Source organism: Drosophila subpulchrella, chromosome 3R, assembly GCF_014743375.2.
Source record: "Drosophila subpulchrella strain 33 F10 #4 breed RU33 chromosome 3R, RU_Dsub_v1.1 Primary Assembly, whole genome shotgun sequence".
Taxonomy (NCBI): Eukaryota; Metazoa; Arthropoda; class Insecta; order Diptera; family Drosophilidae; genus Drosophila; species Drosophila subpulchrella.
The window spans coordinates 11237535-11265481 of NC_050609.1; the positions used below are offsets into that span (position 1 = coordinate 11237535).

Sequence of the window (27947 nt, forward strand, 5' to 3'; positions counted from 1 at the left end):
CACTCATTTTAACTACTTTCTTCCTGAATTTATGTTTCTTTTCGCCGTTTTGTGTACATTTGTCTTACGTGCTTTTATGCGCTTTTACTACTTAGTTAAACAATTTGGTTAAAAGTTGTAAAACACAACGGGCACACACCGACACACAAACAGGAAACCACTCGGTGCTCCGGCGAGGATGAAACGTGCGTGCATTAGCAGTCAAATACTTGGTAACTTTCCGCTTTCGGTTCCTGTTGCTCCAGCCTTCCTGCAGCTTTTCCTGCCTTCCAGCAGCTCCTGCTGCAAATTAAACGTAACTGCTCTAAAGACACGTACGCGTTTGCCAACCAGGTGTGTTTTGGGCGCTCTTGGCCGGAGAAAGGGGGGCAAGTCAGCTTAATTGCGCCAAAAAGCCAGTTAATAATGGTAGCAAAACGCAAACAACACACGAACAATGGGTGGCGAATGAAATTGAATTTGTGCGGGATTATATTTTTTGTTCTTCAATTAGCCAAGAGGGAATTATTTTGGTGCCAGGAAGCACAGCTCAGGTAAAAGTTATAGTACTGATAAATTAAATTTATATGAAAGGTGTCTAAAAGTAGGCTATACTATATTTTAAATTAGGAAGTCCCATTGATGAACTCCAAAAGAAACTTATTTTGTACAGCCTTCTTCTAGACCCATTTACCAGTGGCTCTAAAACCTCTCAGATTCAACATTACAATTTGATTTAGAATTTAATTTTAAACTTTGAAATGGCAACGCACTTGTACGTGTAGTTTTGGCAGTTATATGTTTGCACATATTCCATTAAATTAAATTTTAGCCCGTTTTGCAACCGCTAATTAGAAGCATTACAACTTGCTTGGCCGGCCTGTTTTGTTGGTAGGAGTGAAAGAGACAGAGAGAGGCGTGAGGAAGCGAGACCTAATTAAGCGTGAATTTATGCAAACGCATGTTGTGCATACGCCTCGTTTACCAAACTAGCAACTCACGCACACACACACACTCGTACACACACACAGACAAAACACTCGCTCGTATATTATTCATGCTGCCCAATTATGCACAGCCCACAAAAGTAGGCAACATATTTTTTACTCCCCCCTTTTCCGACTTCCGCATTTTTAATTTAATGCCACCCCTGCCTCGGCCCCTTTCTCCACCCACTACTGGGCCCGGAGGCTGACCAACTGTTTTTGCCATTAAGCTTTATTTATGTGCCGGCTGCCGGCCATCTCCCTACATATAATTTGTGTTTGCGTGAACCACGGACAACGAGAAATTTGATAAAAATTAGCCTCAACGCCTAATTGCGCACATAATTGCAGTGGAGCGTGTGCATTGTTTATGGCTAATGGGAAAAAAGCAATTGAATGATTTGCTGGCTTATAATGTGAAATAAAATTGGCAAAATTAAATTGGCAAGTGGAGCGCATGCAAATATCGTAGAACGAGTCCCTAGAGCACACATATGTTTATCTGTTCGTTTTTTGTGTGGCAGCGGCGGCGGCATCCACTTGAACAAATCAAATAAGCACGCATTTCACTTGTGGCACGTAAAGGGAATTTGAGTGAAGATACGTGAGCACAGCCAGGAAATTAAGTAAATGAGGTGGGCGAAAATACAGACATATACAATATAGAAAGCAAAAGTGGCGAAGGATAAACAAGAATGATGGACAGGAAATAAGGGTAGGATATCCCTCCAACCCCATTTGATTACCTTGACCCATTAACCAAAGTTTGGCCCAAACTTTTGCTTCAACAGCTGGTCCACCTCTACCCATAATAAAGGTAATAAGAAAATTGCAACATAAAATAATGAATATTCCGGTAGGTCGAAAGTTCGATTAAGGTTCCAGCGGGTAACCTCGAAAGCACTAAAAACTAAGGCTAAATGCATTTGTACAACATTGTTGGGTAATAAAGTCAACTTAATTACAACAAAGTGGTGGTGGTGGTGGTGGTAGGTAACGAGCCACTTTTGTACTTTGCTTTTGTTTTCTTAATGAGTTGCGGCATCGGAACAGCAACAGCAACAACATTAGCAACAAGCTGCAAACAACAATTTCATAAACTTGGCCAAAAAGCATTTGAGCCCAAGACAAGACAAAGTCAGGCGAACCGAGGTGGAGGGCCATCAGGAGTGTACTGCATATGTTGCACAAAGCTAGCACGTTAACGTTGTTACACAGAGAAAAATGTAAGTCTAAGGTAGATAAAAGGAAAAACCATAAACTTAAAAAATCATATATTTAGTACTGATTTCAACTTTAATTTTATTTATTTCAGAACTACTTTTTAATTGTAGAAAATTTTTTTTCTTTCAAAACTAAGATTTAATTTCAGTAAATGGATAGGGCAGCGTATTCCGTGAGATACAATTGTTTTTATCTGCCCCGCTCTACCGCCACAAGCACAGATTTAAATGTTTAAAATGTACATACATGTAATTTGCTTAAATAGGATTCTTTTTATATACATCTAAATTTGAAACGCCACTTATGACAGTGTAAACTCACGTTACGGCAATCCAGGGGAAAGATGAAAGGAAGCAACAGCGGCAGTCGCAATGGCAACAATGGCAGAACAAACGACGCGTCGGATAACGGAAACGGAAGTTGCTTACAAGCGTAGTAAGACTCTTAGAGCGACAGAGAGGGCGAGAGGAAGAAGCGCAGAGAGCACACAATAGAGGGAGATGGGAGATCATAGGACTGTGCCTTAATGGCTTAAGCTTTAAAATGTACTGCTGCATACTTTATGGCGCCTTTCATCTTAACCAGCCTTTTTTGCATAGAAGCTTCTATCGCTTGTGATTGGGCCAAAAAACGAAATGGCAGACGGAAAGCATTGAAAATGCAAATTATGCTCATTGGAAATGCTCTTTTCCGGTCACGAAACGGAATAGGTTCGATAACGAAAAGGTTACTTCATCTATAAATCATCATAAATCCCGCACTATCGCCTGACACTGTTCGCCAAGTTTTCAACCAACATTTATTTCCACAAATATGTACCCACAACTTGATATCCGTTGGCAGTTGGCAAAAAATTTGCCTACCGCACTTTTCAGCCCAATCAACTGTAAGCCATATTTTAATGGTATTCCCATGTGCGACGACTGTGTTTGTTTATTTGCCACAGTTCCGAACAAACTCTTAAATAGTCCCGGGGAAAAAAAATATATTTACAAAATGTATTTATTATTATCATCGCAGTGTTCAATTGACGCTGCCAGACCGTATAAAAAATTCCATTGGCGTGTGTTTATTTGTGGGCATCCCTGGGTGCCTGCATTTAATTAAGTTTTGTCGGTTTTCAAGTGCGTCTGTCTCCTCTGTGCACGATTACGCCGATAAGATTCATTTAATAAAAAATATTTTGTTATGCCATAAATATTTTTTCTGACTCGCACGCTTGTGTTTTGCATAAAATATTTATGGCATTAAATTGAGCGTTAGCGAATTTTTTTTAATGCGATTTTTGAGCTGGTCATGAAGCCTGGGATTTATCGTCTGATAAACTGTTTTCACGTTTATGCACAAAGGAATTTTAAATATGTGCGGCGGAAAACATTTTTGGTAGAGCGAAACTGATTTTTAAATGGAAAAAAGAGAGAGTTTTATATTGTGGTTATTAGAAGAGGCTAAACAAATAAATCTATGGCATATATTAAATCTTTCTAACCATTTTTGTTTTGGCTATCACCTCAATTTTATCACCTCTTTAATTTATTAATTTGAGCCTATATTTTATAGTCAAACACATTGATTTTTACCTAGAGTTCCAAGTGGTGCTTTATTGGTTCTAGTAAAATATCTTAAAATATCCATTTGTTGCTTTCGTGTGTCAAATAACTTAAAATACGGTTATAATATATGATTAAATAGTTGGTTAAATATGTGGGTTAAATATGTTTTGATAAATATGGTTAGGAATTTAATTCGATCCCGGTTATAGCTTCATTTTCAGCTCCTCCAACATACGATAGACCTTGATGAACTTCTTCTCCACCAACTCTGTAAAGGTCTTGATCTCATTTCGCACCACCGATAGCTCCATGGCAGCATCCGATCCACCAGATTCACACTTCTTGGACTGCTTATCGCTCTCATACCAACAGGCAATGCCATCCACATAATCATCCACCAGTTCGGGAGCAGTTATATCCTCCATAAAGGATATATCCTTGCGTTTCACAAACGAACTCATTAGCAGTTGCAGGAAATCGCAGTTCCAGTTGTTCTGCTGAAAGTAGAAATACTGCAGCGCCTTCAAACTGTCAAAGATTGTGATCTTCAACGAGTATATGGAATTTCCCGATATATCCAGCATTTGCAGATGGCTCTGTTTCTTGAACAATCCCTCGGGTAGCTCGTGGGCACTGGTCGTCGAAAGATTTAAACGCAGCAGAGAGGTGAATCTCCGCAGGGGATTCCCCTGAAGATTCCCCAATGGATTTTGCGACAAATCCAAACTGCTCACATTGGCGGCCAGCGGAATGTGCGGCATTTCCCTCAGCGAGTTATTATGCAAATCGAGTTCATGAACCACTCCGTAAACGGTTAGCCTCCTCAAATCGCAACTATGAGCTATGGCCACGTCCAGCGAACTGAAGTTGAGTGTCAGCTCTTGGAAGATATTTCCAGAAATATCCAGCTGAGTGAAAACGGGCTGTAGCTTCAAAAGTTCCGATTCGAAGGCGGTAAACCGATTCCTGGCCAGGTTTAACTTGGTTAGATTCAAATTCCGATCGAAGATGCCTCTTGGCAGAGCCTCCAATCGATTGCCAGCTAAATTTAGATCCAATAGTTTTCGCATGCCAGTGAAAACTCCGAGAGAAATCTGCTCCAGTTGATTTTCCGCCAGTGAGAGTTCCTTCACCTCTTTCAAGGCATGGAAACTGTGATTTCCCAACTGCTTCAATTGATTTCCCTGCAGGTGCAAGGTGGCCAGATTGTCGGCCCCCAAGAATATATTCTTGGGTATATCCTTCAATCGATTATGTCCCAGAAACAAGCTCATCAGATTGCTGGCACCCTCGAACTGCGGTTTCTCGAAGGTCTCCAGCGAACAGTTCTCCATGCGCAGCACTTGCAGATCCGGAAAAGTATCGAACAACAGGTGCGGTATCTTGGCAATGCTCGAGTTTAGAAAGGTGAGCATTGTGGTGCCCGAAATGGGTGACTGTGATAGGATCACATAGTCACTGCGACCGATCACCACATTGGTACAAATACCCGCACTGCAATGATCCTGCAGCCAAAGGCGGCGCAACTGACCGCTGCCGCCGGAGGGCGTGGCCAAGTGGTAACTGGGCGGTAAGACCAGAACTGCCCCCACGAAAAGCAGCCACCACTGTACCGCCATGATATACGGATTTTTCGCGAACACCGATTTGTTTCAGGACTCCCGAGTTGCGATCCTTTCGCTCGGGAGCCGCCAACGAAGCGCTCGCCACGGCGCAACTGGCTGAACTGCTTTGACCATTCGATCCACCGGAGATCCGGAGATCTAAAAATCTGAATTCCGAAACCGAAATGTTCTATGCGACCCCAAATGCGGATGCGGGTGCTTCAATTCAATCGGATCAGCAGAGCCAGCTAAGCAGCAGCAAGCAGATACATATGTACATGGCAACGCAAAAGGGGTTCGCATGGCAGTTGTTTTTGATTTAATTCAATTAAACCCCTGCCCGGTTTCTATTCCAAAATGTTTCATGCTGAACTTTCAATTTCGTTCTCGTGCGACAAACTATTTTTACTACATATATGTACTTATACTGGGTTTTCTGCACTCTTGCATTCCATAATTTGGACTGCCCACGTCTGACTGATGAATATGAATGTTTTTTAAAGTAGGAAATGGAAAACAAACAAAAAATGGGAATGCATCAAGAGTTAGGTAATTATATGGAATTTATAAATGTATTGCTAAGGAGAAAGATATTTTTACATCAACAAATTTTTAAAGCAAACTATCTTTAATCAACTGTAAAATATAAGATCTTCAATTAGTACTTTGGGCGCTTAAAAGTTATAAAGTGGAATGCGATAACCCAAACACCAGCATGTAAAAAAGTAATTGTAATATATCAAACCCTAAAAGAAAAGGGTTCCATCTGCCCTTCTATGATCGTTTGTTTTGCAAAACCGCACCCAATGACTCACTGCCTAAGATCCCCGATTAACCGAACCAGTTTAGTATGCTGACCCACTTAAACTGGGCAGTTAAAATTGATTACCAACGAGATGCCGACAAGTTGACTGAACTTGCCCATTACCAAGAACCTTTCTGCAGATCTTATCTTAGTGAAAAACTTGGGTATAAAAGTGGCAGGCAGAAATTGAAGAATCAACAGTCGACTAAAATGAATCGCAGAGTGCAAATATTGGGTAAGAACAAAGAGATTTCTAACATATCTGCCAGAATACTTATAAATATCCGTATGTATCCAGTGATCTTAGGCCTGGTTTGTGGCAGTCAGGCGCGTATTCCCAACCTGCAAAGGGTTCTTGGATCTGGACGCAGCGGTTTTGATGTGGATATGGAGGAACCAATGGGCCCCCAAATTCTGATCTATTCCCCTGGAGAGTCCATGGCTAGATCCGATGACCAGGAGCCCACCTTCCACGAACCGCAGATCAGGGAGGAAGTAATGGATCCCGAACCGGATAAGGACAGCCGCAAGGTACCCGATTACCTCTACTCAAATGCTATTCCCATGGTCAATGATCAGAATGTGAAGTACGTGGTTCCCCAAGTGGCTGCTTATCCCGTGGCCTATGGTCCTCAGATAATCTCGAACAAGAATGCCATCAACCAAAACCAAGGAAATGCTCTATCTTTCGTGATGGTGCCCCGTGTCCAATTGGGTTTCAATGTTCAAGGACAGTCGGGTTTTAACTTTCCTGGTCTGAATCTGCTTCCCACAAATCTTGGAGGAGAAAACAATGCCGCTGAGAAGGAGGAGCCTTTGCCACCTGCCACTGCCTACATTCCCATTCCAGTGCCCGGTCCTCCTGGTCCACCCGGACCACCAGGTCCTCGGGGTCCATCTGGACCCCCGGGTCCAAGGGGTCCTCGAGGTCCTGCCGGCGAATCGGGCGTTATTTCAGCTCAAAAGCCTCAGAGCATTTGGTATACCCAAACCGGCAGCAGCAACAACAAGCCCCAGTACAACACTCCCTTTTCCGGTGGTTATCAAAGTTAAACAGAGAAATAAATAAATGGAATATAAATTTGAACCATTGAATTTTTGATTTAAGCTGGTCAAAACAGAAGTTCCTAACCTAAAAATGGTAAAAGATTTACAGTAATTTTAGAAAAAGTTACAAAATAACAAAACAAAAGGCTAAGATATAAAAGAAATAATTTTGACAGTGTTTGGCTTGTATTTTGTTTAGAGAAACTTATAATTTTCTATGTTATCTTTAGTTATTTTAAGTACTATAGCTCACAGGATGTAGTCTGCTATTATATACATCGTGCGTATGGTCTAATCGCATGTATCATGTATCCCATTCGGCTTAACTTTAGTCTCCATTATGGGACATCCTCTTATCTATGATTACGGCATATACGACCGTATATAGTATCCATGTGGCCGGTACACTTGTACTTTGAAGACAGCACGTCGCTGGCATTATCTGCGGTACTATATCTACGTATCCATTGTAACGATTGTGTCAAACGTTGGCGTTGTGGTCAGGCCATAAAAGGTCTAGCGGAATGCTCGTGTTTGGTGTCATTTTATGGCACGCTAGCACACATGCAGACGTAAGCACAACGATGATTGTGTGTAATTTACATGGATTTTAATATCACTTGGCACCAAATCTAGGGGTTGCAAATAGAGCGTTTTTTATTATTTGTATTTCAGTTTTTTTTTTTTTTTGTTTTCTGTAGCCCCATTGACGGCGGCACCTGAAACGATTGCCATCTCTGTTGCTCATTTGGTAAATGGTTCCAGTGACACCCACATACTAGCTCAACCCATTTGGTTGCCATTTAGTTTTTATTGCTCTTTAGTTGTCCTATCCGAGAAAAAGAACCCACACATTTGCCTCAATTGATACGCAGCACGCATTTGTTTCAATTAAATGAAAATGTTTCATACGTTTAGTGCTTGTCTCGTTCACAGCAGTAGCTGCAGTTTCACTGGGGCCCCGAAATGATGGATGATGAATGCCATTCGCAGGAAAAGCTTCGTTCGTTCTCCTACCCCACCGAAAATTCTCATAACGTTGACGAAACTTTCATATCTGTAAATTTTAAATGAAACGCAGACAAAGCTAATGTCAAGACAGCATGACAAACAAGAAGATTGTGGCGGATGAAAAAGAGAAAAAAGAAAATTGCCAACACATGTTTGGGTGAAAATATTGCACTTAACTGAGTGGAAGCTGAATAAAATTTGAATTAAAATGTTTGTTTGTTACTCGGGGAAATTGGATACTCACGACTTGACAACAACACCTGACTGATTAGGACCTTTGCTTTTCCTCACCATCGAGCATACATCAAAAGCCGAACATGGCACCATGCTGATTAAGTTAAAATGTTAATAAATATGATTATCGTGCTGTGTTCGTTATTATCATTGCTTGGCTTGTCTTCTTGCCATTAAAATGATTATGGCAGTAAATAATAAAGTGTTGTGGGGGGCCGTTGCGTGTCTCAGTGTGCGGAAGATAAAGTGGCAAAATGTACAAGACTTTAATGTGAACCACAAAGCGGAAGACACGTTGCAAGTGCTGATATTAATTCAGTGGCAGAAAACATAGAAATATTTGTTTCCACCTTTTTAATCAAACAAAATTGATAAAATAATTTTTTTTATTATTTATTCAAAATACAATGCATTTAAAGAACTTAAAAAACCAATCCAATCAATTTACAAATAGCTGTAGAGAACCCTCATAAAATCGCCAAGTACAAATATCCGTTTCATATGAAAAACTAATATAAAATCGCAGTAAAATAAACAAGTATGCCAAAACGCCATAAAAAACCAACCCGCCAGCTAGGCAAGTTTATTAAAAAATTGTTGAAAAATATTTGCCATGAATAGATATTTTCCAGCGAGCTTAAAACGCCAAGAGAGCGGCGCGTGGAAATGGCAGAAACAAAAGTTGTCTGTAATTTGCAGGCCAAGTCAGCGAAATGAACACTGGCCGGAACTACGGCGTTTTGCGTGCAAACTGACAATTTAAACAAAACAGCAGGAGGACAGCAGGAGGGGAGGTTTAACAAAAAAAGAAATAATAAAAAATAACTTGGCCAGAGATAATAGGATAAGGCGGGACCATCCTGGGCGGGACAGGATGAGCGGCTGCAGCGGAAGCTCCGCCATTTTCATGCCAGCTTGGCACTTGCATATTTCATGAGGCTGAAATTTATGAAGAAACGAACTGTGCGCGCGATTCGATCGCTACTTTCGGGCAAACACTTAGTGCCCCGAATTCCCTCTAATAATTCTCGCACACTCGACCATCATTTATTCATTCGCTTTGCATTTGCATCTGTAATGCGGCTCGAACCGATTAATATTTTATGGAAACCGCAGCGCGGAGACACAGGACACTCGAGCTGGAGAGAGGCTTAAGTGCTAATGAAACTGCCTGGTAAAATATTCACGAGCCAGCAAAATGCTCTTTCTGAACTTTTCGTCCCTGTTCATTAGTCGGATTTGCATTATAACAGGGTAAAAAGAGAACACTACTTACACCTTTGCTGGCTATTCACTTTCATGTTTCAATGGTTGCTTACCTGTAAAGAAAAAAAAAAAGAAATTCGCAATCAGATAAGGTTATATTATCGCCTTGGATCAACTTAAAGTTCCATCTGATTTATCTGAGGTTAAACGAATTTGCCCTGACCATTTCATTTGGATGCAATTATACCACACTCTAATGACTTTTAATTAGCGCAGAGATTTGTAAGCACACACATACTGAGACTTGGTCTTATCTGCGGCCATGTCCTGTTTGCCATTTCCCCGAACCCAGAATCAGGTACAAAGCCAGGTGTGGTTTTGTCTCGGCAGGATTCTGGCTCTTTTTTCCCTTTTTAGTCCTTCCATTCCATTGCACAATGACCATAAAAATGGCCCAAAGCGGCGGGCCATTTTAACTGGACTGCCTTGGCAAAGACCAAATCCTTAATTACCATTGCGCACATGTAGGCAAACATACACAGGAGGGCAAGATAATAGGATTTAAAAAATATTAAGCAAATAGTCTTTGAACACATCTTTATATCCCACAGTAAAGTAAACCCTAACCTATTTTATTGAAAAGATGAACAATTGGATATGAAAACATATCTTAACGCTTGTACTTTGTTTCTAAATTTAGGAAATCTTTTTTAGAATTTTATTAAAGCAGTAGTATAGACTAAAAAAGAACATTTTAATATAAAATGGGTATGCTGTGACGTTTTTAGTTCCTTATTTCATTTAGATAAAAAATAAAATTGGTATTCTGTAACGTTTTTAGTTCCTTATTACATTTAGATATTCTTTTATTTTACTATTTTTCAGAAAACCTAAAATCTTGACCACTTCTGTGCGTAGTTAAAGCAGTTTAGCTTGGCTTTCCTGTTCTCTCTCTCTGCTGCTTTCATTGTTGTTGTCATTATTATTCATAACTTGGCAGACAGTCGCTTTTATTTATGTTCCCATTCGCACAATGGCCAGGAGCCCTTTCACTCCCCTTTCACCCCAAAACTCAACCCTCGCAGCCCTCTAATAGGTGTTAATGTGTTTTATTGTTCTTGGGCAGCCAGGTGGCACACAACCTGCAGAGTCTGTGGAAACAAATGAACTTGACACTGCTGTGCAATGAGACAGAAATCTTAATGGAATTTCACAGATCTCGAACTTTTGTGTAATCGAGTTTGGGCACAAGGACTGTGAAAAAGGCTGGGACCGAAACTGGAGAAACTCTGCCTTATTTGGGACCCTTAGCTAATTTTCCCTTTAGCCTGCTATATCTTTTTTCCAGCCTTTGGGCCAAAATGTGCTATAGTGTAGACAGAAATGATTTTGACAAGTGTCAATCTGATGTCGCACACACTAAGCTAAGCAAGTGCTGTCGTCTCTGTTCCCGTCTCTCTCTATTGCTGATATTCCTTCTCATTCGCACACTCTATCCCTCTCTCTCTTTCTGGTCGACTGGCACTTCACATGTGTTAGTGGCAAAAATGCTTTCATTACGCTTCAAGTGGAATGCCGAGTGGGCCACTTGACGTTGAACGCGACTTTGAAGCCGCTGCCGATGGTAAAGCTATAGCAAAAGCTATAGCTAAAGCCGATGCTGATGTGGCCATGGATGAGGGCTGGAAAGAGAGGGCGGGATCATGGGATTTCATGTGCGAGGGGAGCCGAAAAATATGCAACACATTTGCCATGCAGTAGTTTCAAGGTACAGTAGAACCTCTTTGGATTGCTTTGTTTTGATAAATATTAAATTTTTTCTTAAATATTTACTGTACGCAACCTATCAATCAACTATATTTTACAATTTCCACAAAAAAGATCATATAACTAAAATTAACTTTCATATAAATGGTCTTAATTAAAAGTTTGTATAAAATCCATTAGATTATAGATACTATATTAAAATATTCAACTGTTACTATTTTGAAATCGGTTTAAAATTTAATTTTAAGTGTCTAAAAGTATGCAGTGATTTAAAAATAGACGTAATTCTGCGATAAAAATATTTTGTTGCATACTTTTAGACAGGGTTCTCGGTTCTAAATCAAAATCTTTCTTTGTGTGCTTTATATAAGTATATTTTTTTGTGAAATAAAAATGTTTGTAAATTCCAAAAAAGCCAGTCTATAGAGTTTTCCCAGTACTCCTGGTGCCAAAATGACTAAGCAGCTAAAATGTGGCTGAAAAGCAGGCTAAGGTCAGCATGCAAGTTCAATATACAGGCGACAGCCCGCACACACACTCAAGTTCAAACACATACACTTACATAATTGCAGCGTTGATTGCCATCCGTTATATGCGTCTTTTTTCAATGTCAGTTGGCAGGCAGAACAAAATGCTTTTGTATCGTGTAAAACTTTTTGAATGCATGCCAAATCACAACGAGGACAAAGTTTCGCAGAGAAAGAGAGTGGGGCTTGGTAATTTTTTGGACAGCACAAAGAAATAATCGTTGCCAGATTTATAGTCAGTGTGTCAACTTGCAAATGCTGTCGTCAAGTTAATTAAAAATGTATCACAAGGCGAACTTTGAAAAGTGATTTTGCAATTGACACCCCAGGGATTATTAGGAATGCAAGATTTGCCAGTAAAGACCAATCAATTCTGTACAAATTTCATAAATTCACACATATCATATTTAATCTGGAATTTGACATTGCCAAAAAAAGAAAGGTGAGTGACAAGAAACATTTACTGCATGTCTAAATATATAATGATTTGTGCCAGTTTCTAATGCCTTTTCGGTATACACTTTCATGGGAATCCATCTAAATCATGAAACCATTTAGCTGGGATGAACATTAAGCGGCACTTGAATGTGTCGGTGGCAATTAAAATGCCAATCCATTCCCACAGACACAATCGTGATATATGAATGTGGCACTAATAACTCAAATTGTCATTTGGCATGCGGGCCAAGTGGATAAGGGGGTTTTGGATAGACATGGGCAGAGGTCAGGTCATCAGGGCGATCAATAATTTATTGCGACATGGGCGAGGGGTAAACATTAATTAAGCACACAGACAGAAGAGGAGCGTGTACAGAAATGGCAATTCATTTATGCTTTCTAATGACAACGGTTATCGGTTCATAAATTACTGATTAAATCTTAAAAAAGAACGAAATAACAAATGATAACCAGGCGTATGAGTGATTTAACATAACGTATACGCACAGTGTGACCTGAATTTTTATTTGTGTAATTTGCACTAAGTCCCTCATTGGCTTTTATTCGATAAAACAAATTAAAACAAAAGCTTTTCCAACATTTGAACAATATTTTCTAATTGCCCTCGAACCGACAGCGGTCAAATATGAAATTTCCATATTGCTCTAATCAAGCGGAAAGTGTTGATTTGATTTCATCTGCCATCACCCTATGACCTGCAATTGTTAACGATTTGTTTGACCAAGCTCTTTCTGTGTGGAGTGAGGGCTTAAAATTCAATATACAGAGCGGAAAATATTCAATATTTATGTTGGGGAAATATTTACAGTGATTTTCCAAACTTTTCTCTTTCTCTCTCTTTTGCACTTGCAATGCAATCGTTACACTTGATTGAGCAATGTATAAATTTACGATTCTCGTTTTATTTTGCGCATTTTTCATTGCCCGCTTTCGAGGGCAATTAAAAGGACCCTAAAAATCAAGTCAACTTTGACTTTTGGCCAAACGTCGATTGTCCCCTGTGACTGTGACTTTTGCCCCCGCAGGACTTTTAATTAAAATCACTGCGGCCATTTGCAAGAAGTCACAGTTTGGTTTTTTATTCTCCCTTTTTTTTTTTTTTTTTTTGGAAATACTTTGTGTTGTTGTTGCTGAGGGTCTGGCTTGGCCATTAGCAATTTTCCACTCGACTGAGGCCCAAACGCCAATTGCCGTACAGCAAAGGGGAGGAGATCATCGGAAAAAGCTGGGGCGTGTCCAGATGGGGAGAAAAATGAGAAAGAAATTCACAACCGGACAAAGGGAAAGCGCGGTTGTCTAATGATTTTCAGCCTGCATATACACGACAACGGATGGGCAGAGATACTGAAGAAGATGCCAAAAAGAATGGCCAACACCCCATGCTGAAAGCATTTCTTTGGGACAAAAAAGCCCAAGTTAGAGGCGTGGTTAAGCCGTGGCTAAAAACGCCCGTTTACTTTGGCTTGTATCTCCCCAGCAGTCCTATTTACAAATATTTTTATTTTCACATTTTCCACCGCAGGCTAGTCCTAAAGACTTGCGAGAACAAAAACTGTCAGCAGCCCAAAAAGATAAGCTAAGCAAACACGATTGGGCGTTAACAACAGAAACAACAACGAAATAGCTGGGAAAAACTTTTACGCAACGTTTTCCAACGTCTCCATCTCGTTATTCATGTTTTGATGGCGATTTCTTGTAGTTAATACCAACCAAAAAATGGTAAAACGGAAAAGACTCCCAAAAATATGCATAAAAATATGGTAAAGAAAAAGGGCGAGGAAAATACCAAAATGATTTGCAATGGGCGGAGAGGAAGAAGTGCAAAAGAGTAAACTTTCCTTTGAGGCGGGTCAGTTCAGTCAAGTGAAGTGCTCCCCCCTCAAAGTTGATGATGGAGCAGATGATTGAACTTTTGATGGAGAGGATATCTATAATATTTATGAAGTCCATGCATAACCAAAGGATAAGGAATATTTTCATGGAAAACAGCTCCTTCAAGGAGTTAAAAAAAAGAGATGAAAAATATGCATGTTTGCTTACAAATGTAACCATATACTCATCACTTTTACCTTTTTTCCAATTATCTAGAAGTGCAAAATTATCGCCATAATAAGATCTCGTTTCTGAAAGGCTCCCACGCGTCTGTCTCATAAATTTAGCTAATTAATTTAACTGCCTGCCGTGAAGCATAAACATCAACTTCATCACCATTACGAACAAAGTTGCTCCTTGGCCAACCACTGAACATTGTGGCAGGTCAGGTGGCTGTAAAATTTTACTCTTCCTGCCAGAAGATCAGAAAATTGCAGGTGGGTCATCAAAAGTAACATGGCCAAGTTAATTGAGCTCCTTAAAGTCGGCAATTTTGTTGTCTGTTAGACAGTTTAACCACTGAAAAGCCAGAGTGTTGAAGGTACAGAGGCGACAATTGCTGGCAAACAAAATACTTGGCTCCCTATTCAGGCCAATTGAATCGGTTTCGATGCAAATTTTGGGCCAAAAAGTTTGCAATGAATTGCGAAATATTTATTAGCTCCATTCGAACTTTTCTGCCGTATTGGCAATTGCACTAAAAGTTTCCCCTTTCACACACGTTCATTCCACACTATTTCAATCATTGATTCATTTGCGGCACAAAAGCAGTAAACTTAATTTCACTCGACGCAACAAAATAGGAAAAAAAAAATTGAAAACGAGAAGTTGAATAAAATATTTTACCCCGAAACTTGTCTATTCGATTGGGTTCGAGAAAGTTTGCCAGGATATACGAGAGTACATAGAGGCAGCTGCTTCGATTGGCAGTCATTTCACACTCAATCGCATTTCGGTTTTACATATTCAATTAGGAACAGGACTCCATATCGATGATATCCCTCCCGCTGTCAGCTGCAGGCAAATTTCACCGAAAAGTTTCCCAAGTCCCAAGGATCAGTGGCGAAAAAGTAGAAAATTATGTAAACTTCTGGTATTTCTCATGTCATGTGATTAAAGTTGTACAAGTTCTCAAAAACAAGCTAAAGGCAAGTCCCTATTCCCTTTTTGTATTTTTTTTCTGCCATTTGCATAGGGATTCAAGTTCTGTGACAATTGTGATATCCTGCCAGGGGGTGGGGGGTGCCAAACTGAGATACGAGAGAGCCTGCTGCGTGTTGCTTTGTTACTAAACAAAAGTTAAGTCATAAATATTTTCCGAGTTTTTGACTTAAAATTTATCAACGATATCCGCAATGCAGCCACGCGAAATCCGAACAAAGGACACGCCAGCACACACACACACACACACGCCAGGCATAAGTACAAATGTGTACATAGACACACAATCACACCCACAAGGACACCTACAATATTTAACTTTGCTCGGCAAACTTTCCGACATGCAAAAGTGCAAAAATATATTTGGAAAATTTGTCAACTAGGGTTAAAAGTTGAGCCAGTGCTGCTCAAACTGCTTAACCCACCAGGGTTGAATTTATAAATGCAATCTGACAAAAAAAGATGACACTAGGGCATAGCAAAACGATGCAAGAGTTTCCTTTGAGCTGTTGAAAAATAGGTGTGAAATTCAAACTACCCAGAATATTTTTAATATTTGTATATATATGGAATCCTAAAGGCCTTATGACACAGTTTGAATTTATTTTAAAAAGTAATGTCAGCCCAAACTTTTTCCCTTTAATTTAATATACAAATTTTTACAGCTTAACAACAAAGCTGTAGACCCATTATCCCAAAGGTTGTCATGACTTCTTAATATAAATCCAGTCAGTAAGTCAACATACCTAGTGTAATGAGTCTAATTTACTTTTTCAAACCAAAACAGGGTGTGCTATTAATATTTATTAAATTATTTTCTTTCACATTTTACCAAGAACTAATTAATGAAATGGTAAAATGATTTGGGCTGCAGCTTAAGCAGAGCTTAGGTCCTTTTCCAAAAAGTGTCCCCTTAGTACCCGACAACTTGTCAAATTGTTAACCAATTAAGCCCCATTGTAAAGTTTACCTTTTTGTGCTGACGTTTTCTTTGAGACAAAAAAAGAATCGAAGATGAAAAAAGGAAAGCATCCATTTTGACTTAGGGTTTAAGGTCCTTGGACCCGGATTCTGATTCTCGGCAGACCCTTATTAATAAGCCGTTGACCTTTATCAGAGATGGAATTAAGTGCAAAGGGCTGCCAGGTGGAAAACGAATGTCCTCAAAGGACAACCGACTGGTGGTGATTTTAATTACGTGAATGCAATAAGCGTACGATGCATCCGAGAGCCTGGAGCAGCCGCAAAATCAATCAATCTGCTGCTGATCGATCAATAATTCAATTGACCCCGCTGCCTCAAGAAAGTGGCAAATTAATTAAAAAAGCAAAAATCAGGCCCCCAAAAAAGGCAAATAATTTCAGTAAAGAGAAGTGGGTAAAAGCTTTTCGCCTCTCTTGCTTTCCAATTAAATTGATGAGTGGCCGAGGCCGGGAGATAACATTTATCAGCAGCAGTCCAGAAAGCCAAAGGAAGACAATAGGAGCTTAAGAAGGGCCAAGGAACCCAAATAACTGCAGCAGGCGGACAAAGAGCGAGTGTTATGTAAATGACGCTATACAAAAGTCGAACAATGCTTGGAGAAATGGGCAGAAGAAGGCGGGACCGGAAGACAAAAGTCAGATAAGCAAATGACAAACAGCAGAAGGCGGAAGGTAAAGGACCTGCAGGCAGGACTTCTTATCAAGGTGCCTTCTTTCTAAATTCCTCCGAATTTATTTTGCCATTCCAGGTGCTTAACTTATGGAAACCCTCTTGTACGAATTAATTTGAAATAATTATTACGAAAATTTAATCTAATCTTTATGTAATTTTGCCTGAATGTTTATATTATTTGATTACAATATTAATAATGCCTAAATTTTTAGAAGGCTTCAACATTATATTAAGTTTTATAGTCTATACTCTTCCTCTTCAAACATGCAAACTATTTCGTTTTAGGAAAACGTAATCTAATCCCTTTGTAAATTGGCTTCCATTTTTATTTTTCTCGGATATACATTATAATGAATTAAATTAATTTACAAACCCACAAAACTACATTTTTTTATGTAAATTTTAGAAGTTTTTCCCTACTTTCCTTGTTTTAAATTCCCTTGCTTAGAAGACATGCAAACGAAATTAAAAGTGCAGTTAATAAGCGTTACTTTACAATTACTACTTTTCTTGTCTCCAAATATCTCTCACCAACTCTCGTTGTCCAGAAAACTTTATTTCACTATTTTATCATCATAATTTCGTTGCCAAAAAGTTTTCAGCGTCGAAAACTTGATGGGCGAAAGCCAAGGAACTGGCTGGAACTCTATAATACATATATATGGAGCATCGTTTTCATTAAAACTTCTGACACACCGAATTTGTTGATGTGCCCCGCATTCGGCTGCTCCTCCTTCAGGAAAACAAACAAATACACAACGACCCTGGGAGTTGCAATTTGAAATCACAAAATTCTGGCTGTTACAGAGCAAAATGGCAAAAAGTCTCGCGTTCTACTACTTCATCTTTATGGTTTTATTAATTGTTTTTGCTCTACGTCGGCACTTGTAACTTGTTTGCGCAGCGAGTTTAGTTTTTAGTTTTTAACGCTTGTTTCGCCCCACCCACAAAAAATTACAACATGAGAAACAGAAAGGAAAAGCAGCAACACGAACAAGTGCGAAATGTTTGGCAACACTTTCGACGAGTTATGTTTCAACTGTTTTGGAGGCGGGGTGAAAGTTCAAGGGGTTGGAAAGTTCGTGTTGGATGAAGCAAAGCGTAACAAGGTTCAGGTTGAAGGGTTACCAAAGCATTTTATTTCAATTGTACAGGTGAGAGTCCAGAGCAACAAATTCACTTTGTGAGTAATAAGTTTGATATGTGAATCACTAAGGTGCGTTCGAAAAAGGCAATTCCATATGATTAAACGGAAACACTTCAAGTTCCCCAAAAAGTTTTTAGCAAATTAATTGTGTTTCTAGCCTAGCAACTGAATTTGGTACGTTTTTTATTCTATGTTTCAACAGCTGATAAAATATACAGCTTTTTACACTTTTTACAATTTCTATAATATAGGCAGGGGTCCAAGAAAAGGCAAATTAATGGGATGTTAAAAAAGAACTTTAAGTTTCTAAACTAGGTTTTAATAAAATAATTTCATATAATTAAATTTTCAAATACATGTTCTATTACCAAAAATATATATTTACTTTACATTATTCACAATTAATATTAATTATCACCAAGCAAAACACCGCGTACAAATGTATGTAGCCTGATTCTCTTAGATCTACTTCTTTATGCTCCATTTCCCAGCAATCTAGTTGGCAATTAATAAAGGTAAGTAAGGCAGAAGAAAGTCTAGGATTCATTTCCACTTCCGTTTGGCGCCCAGCTCATTACAGTTTTACAGCCGTTTCGGGCGTCATCTAATTATGCAAAATGGCACATTTCGTTTGCACAGCGAGACTCGGTGTCTGTTCGCATTCAGGTTGGCCTTAAGTTGGATTCCTTTTAACAATGCCATTTAAAATTAATTTTCAATTAACTTTCGCGGCCCCAGAGTCCGGCCATCTGCCTCGCAAAACGCCGGAGACTTTGGGTCTTTCGTCCGCTTCGACTAGTTCCAAGTGCTAACAAAAGTTTTGTGTGCGCGCCCCCTCATAAATTGAATTTTCCGCTTTTTGTTTCTGGCAATTAAGTCAATGGTCGAAAGAGTACGGGGCGCCATTGTGAGTGATACTAATTTCCACCGACACGAAGGCTACTTAAGTCGCGGCGGCCACCCACCCAATCCATTTCCAACCAGGGGTTTTTCACTCGATCCGCCAACAAAAGGTAGAGCCCTATAATGGAAATCGACACAGTTGAGCTTTTCCGTGGCTCGGGCTTTTTACATCAGCCACCTGCGATGTTCCTCAATTGAAAAGCACAAATGCCGGGCTCCATTTGGGGCTCAGACAGCGGGAGAGCATGACTTAACCCTTGGCAGCCGCAAAAATAACTGTTTGGAATGCATTTTACTTTCAAATGCCCCATCGGATGGTAAATGTTCCCGATAGTTGTTGCTATACACTTAAGCAGAAAAGTAAGTATGGATATTTTAGCATTTACAAAAAATGTTTATTGAAAATTCGTAATTCTCTAGTAAGGGTGTCGAAAAGTATGCAATATGAAAGTGAACGACTTTCGGACTAAAAATTTTTTGTAGCATACTTTTATAGACCTTTTTTATGTGATTCTATAACCCTAGTGATTTCTGATGCTCCATCAACCAAGAAAATAATAAATATATTTTTACAAAACAACACCATCAATGATTTCTGCCTGTGTAGCTTAGAGCAAGCATCTGTAAATCCATACTTAGGGGCACTCTACTACCGCCCCACATCTATCCACCATCTGCCTTGTTTTATCGCAAACGATGCCATTACAAGGCGATTTGAGCTCCATTTGTGCTGGCCATTCCCATTGCCAGGATAACTTGACAGTCACTTAGCGGGTTCGCGTCTGTGTATTCGAGGTAAGTAGTGGAGTGCAGAAATCGGAGAAGCCGAAGGTGTGTGTATCAAAGTAGCAGTTGAAAGTACATGGTCGAAATGCTTTCGGATTAAACTTGTCCGGCGGCAACACCTGTGCCCGCATTGCAAGCCCCGTTTTTCCCCCCTTCAATGTTTTCAGTGACTGAATGACAGACAGACAGGCAACCAAGCAAAGCTGCTGGGTAGTTTGGGGATGCAGAGGTTTCAAAGGGAGGACACAGATTTCAGTTGAAGAAACTTTGTCCAGTGCTCTTCCATATCAACTGATATGCTTACCCCCAGAGCCAAGTTTGCTTCTTTCCATAACGAGAAACTTCTCTCATGGGCAACAAACTTTTAATAGTCTCACATTTGAGCGTTCTAATCATATGCTAAACTGGCTAACGACTCTCACTGGATATTGCTTTAGGTGTTGTCCAAATCTTCTTTGATAAATTAAGCGGGATATTACACATGTGACTGGGTTTTGATTAGAAAGGAAGACTACTACGTGGAATTTGTGATTTATATTAGCTTTTTTGTCACGATTTTAGTTTCTAGAAAACGTTTTTTTTTATATTTAAAAATTAAGAGGTATGCTTGTGGAGTTTTTTAGAAAATATAAAATATAAACAAATTATGCAATTTGAACTGCTTTTATAAAAAAGTACAAATAGTTTTGAGGGATCTATGGAGCTATTAAATTCTAAAATCTTTTCTAATCCTTTTACTCTAGAAAAAATATTTCAATTGGAATATCTTATATATAAGATATATATATCTCACTAAAAACCATCACATCTCGTTATGTTATATTTAACCCGAGTGCTAAATAAAATATATTTAAGCTGGAATATCTTCGTTTGCTTACCTTGCCCAAATTGACGAAACCGTGATCCTTGGCTACATCATCGGCCATGCCATTATCGCCGTTCGGTATGTGAACCGCCCAGGTGTGGGTGTAGTGTCCGACGATTTGGTTGTTGCTCCCGGAACTCCCCGATTGGCCGTACTTCCCGCTGTTGGGCGTTAACTTCGCCCTGCCCCCCGTCTCATAGTCGAGAATGTAGGGCGGCAGCACTGGCGACTGGCCATTTGGATCCACTTTGAGTGGCGATGACGGTGGCTGCGGCGGTGGTGCAGCTGGTGGTGCGGGCGGAGATGAGGTCGATGGTGATGAGCCGCTTGCTGATGATGCCGCCGTTGCCACACTTCCGGCCACGAAACCGACATTAAAATTACATAAAAAAACTACGGCACTAAATTGCAGAGCTAACAGCAATACAGCTTTCGTTTTCGCCAAGTGTCTGCTGCTGCTGTTGGTGCATCTGCTTCTGCTTTTGCTGTTGCCACTAAGTTTCGGTTTGTGGTGCGTTAAAAAACTAGTTTTGAATAAATTGCAATCGAAATTGAAATTTCCTATATCACATTCAATGATTGTTTGTTGTTGTTCTTCCTTTTTTTCTTCTCTCTGCCGACAACTTCTGGCGGCATGTGGCTCTAATTGTCGAGCATTTAATTTGTTGCTTTTGCTTCTGTGTTTGTGGCTGCTGATGTTGCTGCTGTTGCTGTTGCCGCTTCTACAATTGCTGCTGCTAATGTTGCTGCTGTTGATGTTGCTAGTTGGCTGCCTGCTCCATCGCACGACGTCGTTTTTCATTGTGCGTGAGGATTTTTCCAATGGTTTTTGTGCGCGTTACTCGGAGTTCTGGCTGTTAGTGGCTCAACGTGTGGCTGTGAAGCTGCAATCCAAAAAAAAGAATAAGCACATCTGGTTAGTTTAATTATTTCATTTACAAAATAAAATTAATTTAGAATTTAAAAGGTTTTTATTAAAAAAAATAGATAAGTAATATTTTAAGTACTTTATTTGTTTTTGCTTTGAAGGGTATTCATAAAATATATTCCCCGAAAAATCAAGAAAAAGCCCATTGTTGATTAACATTTTGTGCCCCAGAAAATTGAAGAGAATCACAATATATATATTTTTTTTTGCCCTCTATAGGCTTTTGCTTTTTTTAAGTGCATGTTCAAATAGTGCTTCTACAATTATTAAATGTTTCGATCCATATTTGGTTGTCACATTTCCATAATATTGTTGGCATCAGAACTTGGGCGAGTTATCACTTAGGACTGGACGCAGCTGGTGTTTTCGGGGAGATCACAGATGCCCTTCAGTCCGTTGAAGTATCTATCACCACAGCTGACCTTCAGGGCGCGCTGGTGGCGACAGATGTAGTAGTCGTTGCACCGCTCGGGAGATGCCATCAGGAATCCATCGGGTTTGCCGGAGCAGGAAACCTTGATCGCAACCTCAGAACTGGCGGACGAAATACCCGCCCATTGGGCCACTTCCCAAAGAAGGCGGTGGACAGGATTGCGGCGGACGGGATTACGTTGCGAGTGGGTGGCAGCCAACGCCTTCGCGGCTGTGGGGCAGACAGTTGTTGTGGCGTCAGCGCATTGGGTGGTTGTTGTTTTGTCAGCGCACTCGGTGGTTGTAGTAGTTTTGTCAGCGCATTCGGTGGTTGTAGTTGTTTTGTCAGCGCATTTGGTGGTTGTGGTTGTTGGGGCACATGTCGTTGTAGATTTGGTAGTGGTTGAGGCGCATGTTGTGGTTGTAGTAGTTTTGTCAGCGCATTCGGTGGTTGTAGTTGTTTTGTCAGCGCATTTGGTGGTTGTGGTTGTTGGGGCACATGTCGTTGTAGATTTGGTAGTGGTTGGGGCGCATGTTGTGGTTGTAGTAGTTGTTGTGGTAGTCGTTGTTGTTGTTGTTGTGGTTGTCGTTGTGGTTGTTGTCGTGGTAGTAGTAGTGGTGGTTGTTGGGGAACATGTTGTGGTTGTAGTAGTTGTTGTGGTAGTCGTTGTTGTTGTTGTTGTGGTTGTCGTTGTGGTTGTTGTCGTGGTAGTAGTAGTGGTGGTTGTTGGGGAACATGTTGTGGTTGTAGTAGTTGTTGTGGTAGTCGTTGTGGTTGTTGTCGTGGTAGTAGTAGTGGTGGTTGTAGGGGCACATGTTGTTGTAGTTGTGGTAGTGGTGGGAGCCTCAGTGGTTGTAGTAGTCGTAGTTGTTGGGGCACATGTTGTAGTAGTCGTTGTTGTTGTGGTTGTTGTTGTTGTAGTAGTTGTTGTGGTTGTCGTTGTTGTCGTGGTAGTAGTAGTCGTAGTTGTTGGGGCACATGTTGTGGTAGTCGTTGTTGTTGTGGTTGTCGTTGTTGTCGTGGTAGTAGTAGTGGTAGTTGTTGTAGTGGTTGTCGTTGTTGTCGTGGTAGTAGTAGTGGTGGTTGTTGGGGCACATGCTGTTGTGGTAGTGGTTGGAGCCTCAGTGGTTGTAGTAGTCGTAGTTATTGGGGCACATGTAGAGGTTGTCGTTGTTGTTGTTGTTGTCGTTGTGGTTGTTGTCGTTGTGGTTGTTGTCGTTGTGGTTGTTGTTGTGGTTGTCGTTGTGGTTGTTGTCGTGGTAGTAGTAGTGGTGGTTGTTGGGGCACATGTTGTTGTGGTTGTGGTAGTGGTTGGAGCCTCTGTAGTTGTAGTAGTCGATGTAGTTGGGGCACATGTTGTGGTTGTCGTTGTGGTTGTTGTTGTTGTGGTTGTGGTTGTGGTTGTGGTTGTGGTTGTGGTTGTGGTTGTGGTTGTAGTTGTAGTTGTGGTTGTGGTTGTTGTCGTGGTAGTAGTAGTAGTGGTTGTTGGAGCACATGTTGTTGTGGTAGTGGTTGGAGCCTCTGTGGTTGTAGTAGTCGTAGTAGTTGGGGCACATGTTGTGGTTGTCGTTGTTGTTGTAGTTGTAGTTGTAGTTGTAGTTGTGGTTGTAGTTGTAGTTGTGGTTGTGGTTGTTGTCGTGGTAGTAGTAGAAGTGGTTGTTGGGGCACATGTTGTTGTGGTTGTGGTAGTGGTTGGAGCCTCAGTGGTTGTAGTAGTCGTAGTTATGGGGGCACATGTTGTGGTTGTTGTTGTTGTGGTTGTGGTTGTTGTCGTGGTAGTAGTAGTGGTGGTCGTTGGGGTACATGTTGTTGTCGTGGTGGTTGGATATTCAGTGGTTGTGGTTGTTGTTGTGATTATTCCAGGAGCACAGGTTGTGGTTGTGGTAGTAGGAGCTCCGTCGCATGGAGGCTTGGTTGTGGGCTTGACGCAAGGTGGTGCAGTGGTGGTGGCCCCACTGCACGGTTGAGCGGTATCCCGTACAGACTGCTGTGCCACTGGCTCGGTTACAACCCCCTCGACGCAACCAGGGTTATAGGTCACGCAGCTGCGGATCTTGAAGTCGTAGAAGTTGGGACACGAATATTCCTTGGCAACGCCATTGTGGCACTCATAGAACCTGGAGCAACTGCCGGGCACCAGGGCCCGAATACCGTTGGCCTTGTTGCGACACAGAAGATCGGAAACGCTAGCACCGCTGGAGGTGCTTGCAAAGACTGCAATGAGCAGCAGGGCAAAAGCTGTGGGACCAAAAAAGGATTGGTTAGCTCCAACTGTTGGCTTCCTTGCGGATTCGGTTACCGTATATATTCCTCATGTCTGCAGGTGGTTGAAGTTCACTTTTCCCAGACTGAGAAGGTTCTGTGGCCATTTCAAGCAACTGGCCCTACTATTTATACCGCGCAAAATGTTTTAATTTCCCAAAATGCTCATTAGCCAATTGGTTAACGAAATTTTGCGATAGATACTAAATTATTAACAAGATCTGTATCGCGTTCTCTCTTATCAGAATAAACGCACGCTTTCATTAACAAGTTATCTTTATTTTACGTTATGTTTTTTTTAAACATGGAGTCCCATTTCAGTCTTACCTTAACTTACCGGGAAACCAATTTGTAATTTTTAATTTACCTAAAGTTTTTGTAAACTTATTTAAATAACTAATTTATCGTAATGGAAATTAGGTAACTAGTACATTTCCAAAGTTTGTGGACTTATCAAAATTCTTGAGAAATTCGCTATTTTGGCAACATGTTTTGCCGGAAAAAAAATATAAGATGCTTTTTTCAATGCTCAAATATGCTCAAAGTTATCTTGAAAGTCAATGTGAAACCTTTCGTTTCGTGTATTACAAGGGTGGGCCATTTACATTTTGACACGTGTTTAGAGCTCCTAGGCACATTTCGTATCTTCTATTAAACGGCATACAGCTGAAAGCACATATGGGTAAAAATAGAACCCATTCAGAAAATATATTTTAACTATTTACAGCACAGTTTTACCAACTTAAGGCACCATTATTTAAGCGAAATATATTAGGAAAAATAGATGGAAGCACAATACTAAGAAAGATAATTACCCTGAATTTGCGAGCCATGCGGATATTTCCTGGCCCTAACCAATTAAGCTAACAAATCGCCTGCAACTGACACATTCAATTTGAGGCGGCTATACAAAACTTTTGGCTTATTACAAAAAATCCAAATATGCCAGAACGGGCGATGTACAAAGGCAAAATATGCACACAAGAACTTTTATCTGCTATTAATTGGGGGATGGCAACAAAAAGAAATATTGATTGCCACTTTCCATCGTTAGCGAGGAAGGCCATTTGAATGTTGAATGTTGACAGCCAGTGCCAAGCCAGTGCTTAGAATAGATTATGGCCCAAAGGGGATCTGTTGGCCAAAGGCCAGTTTCGCATTGATTGTCACCCGTGGACAAGTTTCGATTGCAAATGAGAATCAACGCGGAGCTGGAGTAGAGAAGGATTCGATAGAGGATGGAGGATTCGAAGCTTCCGACTAATGCCACTGTCAAAATATGCCCATGACTGATGATGGCCAGAGGCCAGTGCATTGACGGGCATATTTCATCTATTGATAGAGGATTTCTGGATTTGGCCAGTCACTCGGCCAGAAAGTCGACCGGAGTCGGGGGCGTAATTAAAGCGAGTGACAGCGGAAATGCCAAGCACAAGGAGATGGATCGTTTTTGGATTTGGGGGGTTTTCGGCGGTGGCCCGAAGTGGAGACGATGTGTTGTTTGGACGGATTTGACGGGCGGCGACGGAAGCCGTTGGTGTGCAGTGTTCGGGCCATGGTAATCAATGGCTAAGTGGATAGGAAATTGAATTTTGTGTGGGGATGGCTTTCAATCGGCCATAGCCTAAAGCGAAATGATTTTTCGTAAGCTGCTTGATGGTTTTTCGAATGGGTTTAATTTATATTTGCTATTAATTTTAATATGTTGTTTAGTTTTTTGATTAAAAGGCTGCAAATGGAGCATACTTTTATCATTTCTTCTTTACATTTCAACATTTTTATCTCCAGACAAATCAACTGATAACAAAGATCGTGTGACCTTGCACTTACCTATCTTATCAAATCGTTCCAAAAATATAAACGTTAAATGTTGTATTTTTCTGTAGGTTTCATTTAGACCAATATCTTCCAAATAAAACCCATATTTTAACATTTCGTGCCATTTCTTACTTACATTCATTGATTGTTTTCATTATTATTTACTAAAGCTTCGAAAGCTTCATTTCGTTCTTCATGAAGCTCTCATTGAAAATTCAACAATAAACTCTGCGAGCTGAAAAAGTGAAACTCTTATTAGAATTTCAAAACTGACAATGTGCACTTCTTTTTTCGCTGCCGCGTTGCACAGCTCACTTTCTGGGCATTGAAATGGACTGTCAACGTACTGCTTCACCTCTCTGATCCCATCGAAAGTCGATGCACATGAATGCACAGGCCAAAGGAGCTGTTGGATGGTAAAAACGGAGGAGACCGGCGACTCCTTTACATTGACTGTGCACCTTTTGTGCTTGAACTTCCTTCCGCATTGAGTCGTCGTCAACACCATGCCCTGCACCCTGCACCCTGCACCCTGCACCCTGCACCCTGCATTTTTCGTCCTTCGTCCTTCGTCACCAGCTTTGACTTTGACTGACGGCATTTGTCAGTGGCAGACACAAAGTAATCATTACTTGGCGCACTTCCACAGCAGCTGCAGCTTCACCTCATCCACCCGCCCCGCAGGCACACTAAGCGTATACTTAATAATAAGAAAATAAGTGCCATGTCAACGAAGGCGTGGCAGGAGGTCGGTCTGAGACTTCCTTGCTCTTCGCTCACATGCTAACGAAAAGTGGAAAACGGTGTCAAAGTCACCGACAAGAGGCAGAACTAGTTGGCTGATGAAAGTTGCAGGGCGAGAAAAGTGGCGGCGATGAGTCGAAAGTGTATGGTAGTGGAACAGCACCAGCAACGCGACCTGACAACTTGAGACAAATTGAAGCGTTGTTTCTCTTTATAAGGGGAATGAGGCAAGGAGGACCGATCCGTTGGTCCTTGGGGTCGAAAGAGCTTGACAACCAATAAAGTGCTGAAACTAGTTAAGTTCCAGTTCATGGATTTGTACAAACAAAATAGAGGTTGATTCACTTTCTGTCGGATAAACGTATAAAAATGTGTGTTTAGAGGGAGAGTTATAGACTCAGAGTACTTGTATATTAACTTCCATGCTATGTGCTGGATTTAATTTGCCAAAGCCAAGTTATCCCAACACTTTCTCACCTCTCTTTTGCATTTCAAGCAATTTACTTAAATCCTTCTTACATCCCTAAGGTTTTTCGCATCATAAACCGATCTATTTTCACTCAGCAAACAAAGCTTGGTTAGTCTGCAAAAAAAGTATTCCGCCCACAAAAACACACAGCAATCAGAAATCACTCAAATGTCCAACAGAAATCCTTAAATTGCTTAAACCACAAGCGGCAGGAAAAGAAAAGGAAAACAAACGCAAGAAAATATAAGAGCACATCATAGAAGGATGACAATGCCAGGCATCGGTTTAACAGTCCTCGAGGCATTTTTTGGGCAAATAGACCGACACTTGGCTGCTGCTTTGGCATCCTTTGTGGTTGCTTTCCCTGCGAGTGTTGTTAGTTCCTGTGGATCGCCGTTCTATGCAAAAATGTCGTGTCAAATACAGGACTGAAAGGGCTAAAGAGCACCACGATACCAGAATACCAGGATACCGAGATGCTTGGATGTGGGGGAAGCAGCAGCAAAAACACATTAAGCCAAG

At 40.7% G+C, this 27947-nt stretch overlaps 4 protein-coding genes across 10 annotated transcripts in view; 1 reads left to right on the forward strand and 3 right to left on the reverse strand.

Moving 5' to 3' along the window:
• The window catches only part of LOC119550036 (furin-like protease 1), a 141945-nt gene that overhangs the window by 35985 nt on the left and 78013 nt on the right, over positions 1-27947 (reverse strand). For all 7 annotated transcript variants that reach the window (XM_037858504.1, XM_037858521.1, XM_037858529.1 and 4 more), the window contains one exon: positions 20806-21676. In XM_037858504.1, coding sequence (XP_037714432.1) covers positions 20806-21594 — 789 coding nt within the window. In that variant the 5' untranslated portion in view covers positions 21595-21676. The remainder of the gene's footprint in view (positions 1-20805; positions 21677-27947) is intronic.
• LOC119550113 (leucine-rich repeat transmembrane neuronal protein 1) lies at positions 3763-5475 on the reverse strand. The gene has a single exon (XM_037858598.1). It carries the CDS (start codon positions 5359-5361, stop codon positions 3946-3948), a length of 1416 nt encoding a protein of 471 aa, XP_037714526.1. The 5' UTR covers positions 5362-5475; the 3' UTR covers positions 3763-3945.
• On the forward strand, positions 6362-7204 carry LOC119550122 (pre-mRNA 3' end processing protein WDR33). The gene is made up of 2 exons (XM_037858609.1): positions 6362-6386; positions 6450-7204. The coding sequence occupies exons 1-2, from the start codon at positions 6362-6364 to the stop codon at positions 7202-7204; spliced, it is 780 nt and encodes a 259-aa protein (XP_037714537.1).
• LOC119550071 (mucin-2) lies at positions 22062-24447 on the reverse strand. The gene is made up of 2 exons (XM_037858542.1): positions 24432-24447; positions 22062-24370 (listed from the first exon to the last, which is right to left on the reverse strand). The coding sequence occupies exons 1-2, from the start codon at positions 24445-24447 to the stop codon at positions 22062-22064; spliced, it is 2325 nt and encodes a 774-aa protein (XP_037714470.1).